At 44.4% G+C, this 6,117-nt stretch overlaps 1 protein-coding gene across 1 annotated transcript; it reads left to right on the forward strand.

Moving 5' to 3' along the window:
• The first annotated feature begins 1,443 nt into the window (after positions 1 to 1,443).
• Positions 1,444 to 5,900, forward strand: LOC123143489 (AT-hook motif nuclear-localized protein 2). The gene is made up of 5 exons (XM_044562424.1): positions 1,444 to 2,249; positions 3,411 to 3,478; positions 3,583 to 3,714; positions 5,052 to 5,213; positions 5,396 to 5,900. The coding sequence occupies exons 1-5, from the start codon at positions 1,709 to 1,711 to the stop codon at positions 5,681 to 5,683; spliced, it is 1,191 nt and encodes a 396-aa protein (XP_044418359.1). The 5' UTR covers positions 1,444 to 1,708; the 3' UTR covers positions 5,684 to 5,900.
• Positions 5,901 to 6,117: the final 217 nt, after the last annotated feature.

Here is a 6,117-nt window from a genome sequence, read left to right on the forward strand (position 1 = left end):
AGTGGTGAACAAAAGGTAGATGGATTGTGTAGCAAAAGAAAATCTGCAAGAGACCCGGCCAGCCGTTTGCAAAATTCAAACCAGCCAAATGAGATGGTTAGGAACTTAGGTCCGTGATGAATGTTGGATTTTTGAATTTCCGCAGAAATTGAGTTGGCTTCATGAATCTTTATCGTAACTAAACATATATGGAACCACAAGCCACTGATTACCTCGAATTCTCGAGTAACTATCATACATTAGCATTTCTGATAAAGTTATTCCTCTACACACAATCACCTTTATACATGACTTAGATTATTTTTAATTCCATGCATTTTTTTAATGTAATTACCCCATTGTCAAGCATAATTCCAATCCTTTTTACCTAACAACCCATTTACAAAATATTTAGGGAAATCACAGGGAGATGGTTTGCATATTTTTCATCAAAGTGCTTTTGTGATACTACATATTAGAAACAGCCGGCATTTTTAGAAAAATATCAGTAAGTAAGCAATTTTAATAAATTTGTCCTATGGTAACTGATTTTTTTTTTACTTTTAGACATATATGTAGTTGTGAAAACAATGACAGTTTCAATACAAACCACATATATGACCCAGTTAGAAACATAATAGTAACCCTGCACTTGCAAAGCATGGTTCACTAACCAAATTTTAACACTAAAAGTGATTTCTTTAGAATTTCAAAGTACATTTTTCTTATTTGTATAGTTTTTTCTCTTGAATACTGATGTGGAAGAAGAAAATGATAAGATACATCATTTTGTGCACTTGCCCACATTAAATTCTCCAAACCAAACATATATAGATATAGCACCATCCTAACTTGTGCTTTTATATCAATATAGATAACTTAGCAAAAATACATATTAATTTATATAACGTCAAATGGAGAAAAGTTATCAAAACCAAGTATGTATAATTTTCTAAAATAGATTGATGGTGTGTAAAATCCAAAGCAGAATAGAGATACATTTGTGTGTGCACACAAATGACAATTAAAATGCCCCCCGCAAAAAAAAGGGACAATTAAAGTGGGCAGCATTCAAAAACTCTCCCTCACCTGTCTCCAATTCCTCACAATTCAGATGACCAAACCACAAAAAAGCGCCCCAAAAACATAAACAAATCCCCAGTCACACCGCATATTTCGAAATTAGCACCACCAAGATTAAACAATTGCCCCTAGACTAAAACAAAACAAAAGAAAACAATTAAATAATGAACCCCCACCACCATCATTTTCCCCTCCCTATTAATTAACCGGTTCACCAACCCAAAAAAATACAGAAAGAATCATATAATATTTTAAAATATTCCACCCATTTGCAATAAATGTTTCCTTTGTTTAGATTATCAGTTTAATTTTGTATTTATTAAAAAAACCAATTCCATCTCTTTTATTTCCTCTCTGCATTTCTTTCTTTGCCATCTCTTTCTGTCTGTGTTCGTTTCCTTCTTCCTTCTCTCTCTATCCCCTGTCTCTCTCCTGCTCTTGAGTGCCTCGCCGGCCGGCCGGATCGCCGGAGAAGTACACCGGTTGGTTTCTGGAACTCAGGTTTGGACGTCGGAGTTGGGGCTTTTGGTTCGAGTTTGCTTCTCCTCCCGCCGCTGCTTTGATCGTGGTGCTCGTGTGGAGAACCGGAGAGTGGTCTCTGTCTGATGGTCGAGGCGTCCCGGCGAGGAGGAAAGTAGCGCTTGGCATGGAGACAGCGATGGAGACCTCACCGCCGGTGCCAGAGACCAAGAAGGAGCCGGCGCCGCCCGCGGCCGCGCAGCCTGCGCCAGAGACCAAGAAGGGGCCGACGCAGCCTGCGCCAGAGACCAAGAAGGAGCCGACGCCGCCGGCTCCTGCTCCTTCTCCTCCTCCTCCTGCGCCGGCGGCGGCGGTGGTGGCAGCAGCGAGAGGGGACGGGAAGCGGAAGAGGGGGCGGCCGAGGAAGTACGGGCCGGACGGTGGCCTGCTGCGGCCGCTGAACGCGACGCCGATCTCGGCGTCGGTGCCGGACGACTCCGGCGGGGGGCACTACACGCCCGCGTCCGCCGTGGGGGCCGCCATGAAGCGGGGCAGGGGCCGGCCCGTGGGGTTCATCAGCCGCGCGGCGCCCGTGGTGGCGATGCCGATGACGGCCGCCACGCCGACCCCCGCGGTGGTCGTCTCCACGCCGCCGCCCCCCGCGCCCATGTCCTCATCCGTCGCCGCCGCCGCCGCCGCCCCGACGCAGCAGCTCGTGCCGCCCCTAGGTACCGGAACCCCTCTCACTTCCTCACTTATCCATCATCATCATACAGAGTTGTGAGTCGTACTGCTCCTAACAAATTTCCGAGAAAATCTCCGTAATTTCGTGCGATCTTCGTCCGTCTCAAATCGGAATCCAAGGCCGCAGCATTTTACAATGATTGATCGATTATTTTAGTTCAGATTAGATGGACATATCCGGGGCTTGGGTGGGTGGTGTCATGTGGTGATGGCTGAGAGAGACAGCCAGGACCAAGAGGAAGAGACCGAGGGACAGGGACCATCTGGTCTTAGTCTTAGGTAGGTCTAGGTGAACTGAAAGACCCAAGCACCTTTCAGATGCTCTGTTTGCCCCTAAGAGCGACGCCGAACCAAACACGCGCCTAACTTGGCCAAATCTTGCCAAACAAAATCGCGCGAAATCACGGGGAATCATCGAGACTGACTGACTATGCTGAAGTAGTTATGCAACACTTGTGAACTAGTAGTATGCAAGTTGTTATGACAAGTGTATATCCAAGTGTACCTGTCCAGCAACTCTGTTTTCAGTGGTGCAGAACTTAGGTGTGGAGCATTTGTGTGCCACTGTCTGGAGCTGTATGTTAAAAGTGAAGAAGTGCCCTTTGATTTCAGGGCCTGTATATTTACTTGTAGTTGTAGAAATAACTCGTATGACTAGTTATATCCATCGGACTACTTGGTTTGCAGATGAGTAGGTGTTGTCTGAATATAATTTTTGGTAATGGATTTTGCTGCAAAGGCAATGGTTTGAATGGCATATAAGGTGCCTCTTCTAAGCATCTTGTTTCAGAGAAAACTATATGTGAAGTTGCTTCCGGTGCTTTTCTGAAAGTGGTCACCAATACATTTTTTCTAGGAGAGTTAGTGTAAGAGGAAAACACTAGTCTGGGTGCATTGATCGAATATAATTGTTGCTACATCGCAAAAAAAGAAAAAGAACTGAACTGTTGCTTCTATGGTGATGGCTGTTGATTGTTCGTAATAACTATACATTATTCAAGGACCTAACATCTGATCAAAATTTGTTGAAGACATTGTTATTCCACCTCATGCTTATAAACATTAATGCTTGTTGAATATTCAAAATGCACAATCTCCTGAAGATTATCTACCTTTATCCTGAGAGGCTCTGTATTCATGAACAGGTGATGTGGTAGGGTGTGCTTCTGGCGCAAATTTTACACCTCATATCTTGAATGTTGCTACCGGTGAGGTATGATACCATGAAACCCCATTACCTTGAATTTAGCTCTATCTGAATTTCATATACAATTTTTCATGCCATGACTAGTTACTCTCTTTGTTTTGTTGTATCAGGATATTAATATGAAGGTTATATCTTTCTCCCAACAAGGTCCAAGGGCGATCTGCATTCTGTCTGCTAATGGTGTGATTTCGAATGTTACGTTGCGTCAGCATGATTCTTTAGGTGGTACGGTGACTTACGAGGTTTGTTGTCTTTTCTCTGCAAACCAATGATATTCCTGTATTCGGTTCCTTGCCTTTCAAAAGTTCAATGAATGATGTGTGAATATGCACATTGTGAGTACCAGTTCTGAAACTGTGGTAGTTGTGGTAGAAAATTGGTTAAGTTTGGGAATTTTCCAAAAAGCATAAGGCTATGCTGAGCAGAAGTGTGCAGCCACTTCGAAAGCTGGTGAAAACTAAGAAACAGAGAGGTAGAAAATGAAGAAAACGGTTGCAATCAAAACCACACCAAATCGAAATATATGTACTGCCACGCCACCATGTTTTGCCGAGTCTTGTACTAAGTCATGATCAGGAATTTTCCATAATGCAAAACTACTTTTATCATATCCATGATGAATGGCAGATGCAGGAAATGTAATGGAAACTAGTAGCAGGTCACGCTGAGGAAGTTGCATGGAATTTATGTGCACAAGTGTTGGAAAATATATAAACTCTGTGTCCTTCAAATTTCCAACAACTGATGTGTGCACATCACTAGTTCAATCATTTGATAAACATCTAGCCCGTCAAATTTCCGATGACTGACGTGTGTGTTTGCACACTGTGAGGGCCAATTCTGATACTGTAGTACCCTGGTGCGAATTTGTCTAGTTTTGAGAAATTTCTCAGAAGTGGTTGGCCACCTGTACAATAGGCGCAAATAAAAAGGGTGAAAAAAGGGAGATTTTTTCGATCAACAGGAGAAAAAGGGTGTAGCAACTGAAACCACATGAAAGCGAAATGAGTGTGCCGCCGCCATTGTTTGATTTAGTACTTAGGCAAGTCACTGTCAGGAATTTTCCATGATCCAGAACTACATTTGTCTTCTCCAAGATGAACCGTAAATGCCTCGAAATTTTGTGGAAAGTGGGAACTGATAGTAGGTCACTCTGAAGAAGTTGCATAGAATTTATGTGCGTATTTTCCATAAGCATCTCAGTCGTACCTGGTCAATACTTGTAAGTAGTGGGGAAAATATAAACGATGGCGACCTACCAATCATTCCAACTTTTCTGCCTTTACTGTTTGGACATACTTGTGAAATCTCAATCTATAATAGTAGAAGTCACTTAATTATAGCCTTTTTTTGCAAATCACTTAATCTTGAACTTAACTGTGTTCTGAATTCCTGATTTAACTTCGCAAATCATTTGCGCAGACATATGTCTCGATCTGCACCAGCTTTTCATCATCAATCGTGTTTGATGTTTCAGTGTTTTGATCATTCAAAATATGCATTATCTACATAGGCATGGACATTTTTTTTAGCAAAGAACTGATCAGTTTTATAATCCTACTATGTGTGGTTGATTCAGGGCCGGTTTGAGCTGCTTTCCCTGTCCGGGTCTTTCACGCCGACCGAGAAGGGCGGAAGCAGAGACCGCTGCGGCGGGATGAGCGTCGCCCTGGCGGCCGCCGATGGCCGCGTCATTGGAGGCGGCGTGGCTGGCCTCCTTGTGGCTGCAAGCCCTGTTCAGGTGATCAATTAACTGTTGTTACTTTAAAAGCTAGTACTGTATTTACATCGATGAATTCTCATATGCTACTGCCATTGTTATCATCAACACAGTTTGTAATGCATGTTTATGACTATTTTTTCATCGAATGTGTTGGTCCATTTTGTCGCAACTCTTGGCTGATATGGTTTGTGGTCGGTCAGGTGGTGGTGGGAAGCTTCCTTCCGAGCTACCAGATGGAGCAGAACGGCAAGAAGCCGGTGATCGAGATGAAGACGGTGGCGGCGCAGCCGGCCATGGGGTTCACCATCTCCAGCGGCGGCGACATGGAGGACTCGTACAGCGGCGGCCAGGCGCGGCCCGGCAAGGGCGCGTCGGCGTTCAGGGTGGAGAACTGGACCGCGCAGCCGGTGGCGTCGGCGCCGCCCGCCGCTGAGGCGAGGAGGACGCCACCGTCAGAGGCGGCCAAAGTCCCCGTCTCCGGAGGGTGAAGTGGAGGAGAGCTAGCCGGCCAGCCAGCCCTGAGGGATTCAAATAGTTGGAAATTATACACCATATGAACTGAACTGGACTGATCGATGCCGCCAATAGTTAAAATTTTACATGTATCAAAATACTTACACCGTGCAATTAATTAATATTCCTTGTGGATCCATTTGTTTGTTCCCATGATATATTAAATTAAATATATGGTACTCACTTAAAAAATCCGAAGCTAGTGATCAATTTCTTCGTTTCTTCTCCGACGACCCACGTCGTCGTCTACTTCTCCCGGCTTTACTGGCTCAGGCAGGCCGGCTGGATGGCTATGGCTAGCGACCTTTAATTTGGTTTGAACTGTAGTGATGGAGTCACTTCCCGGTAATAGCGTCTGCAAAGGTAGAGGAAGTCGTTGAATCTTCAATACTTTCGGTGTGATCTGGAC

Source organism: Triticum aestivum, chromosome 6D, assembly GCF_018294505.1.
Source record: "Triticum aestivum cultivar Chinese Spring chromosome 6D, IWGSC CS RefSeq v2.1, whole genome shotgun sequence".
NCBI lineage: Eukaryota > Viridiplantae > Streptophyta > Magnoliopsida > Poales > Poaceae > Triticum > Triticum aestivum.

What these genes read in the sequence shown, in the direction of transcription:
- LOC123143489 (XM_044562424.1), top strand. Translation starts at nt 1,709, where the DNA reads ATGGAGACAGCGATGGAGACCTCACCGCCGGTGCCAGAGACCAAGAAG. An exon ending in GCAGCTCGTGCCGCCCCTAG is followed by an intron (nt 2,250 to 3,410) that starts GTACCGGAACCC and finishes ATTCATGAACAG; the next exon opens with GTGATGTGGTAGGGTGTGCT. An exon ending in TGGCTGCAAGCCCTGTTCAG is followed by an intron (nt 5,214 to 5,395) that starts GTGATCAATTAA and finishes GTGGTCGGTCAG; the next exon opens with GTGGTGGTGGGAAGCTTCCT.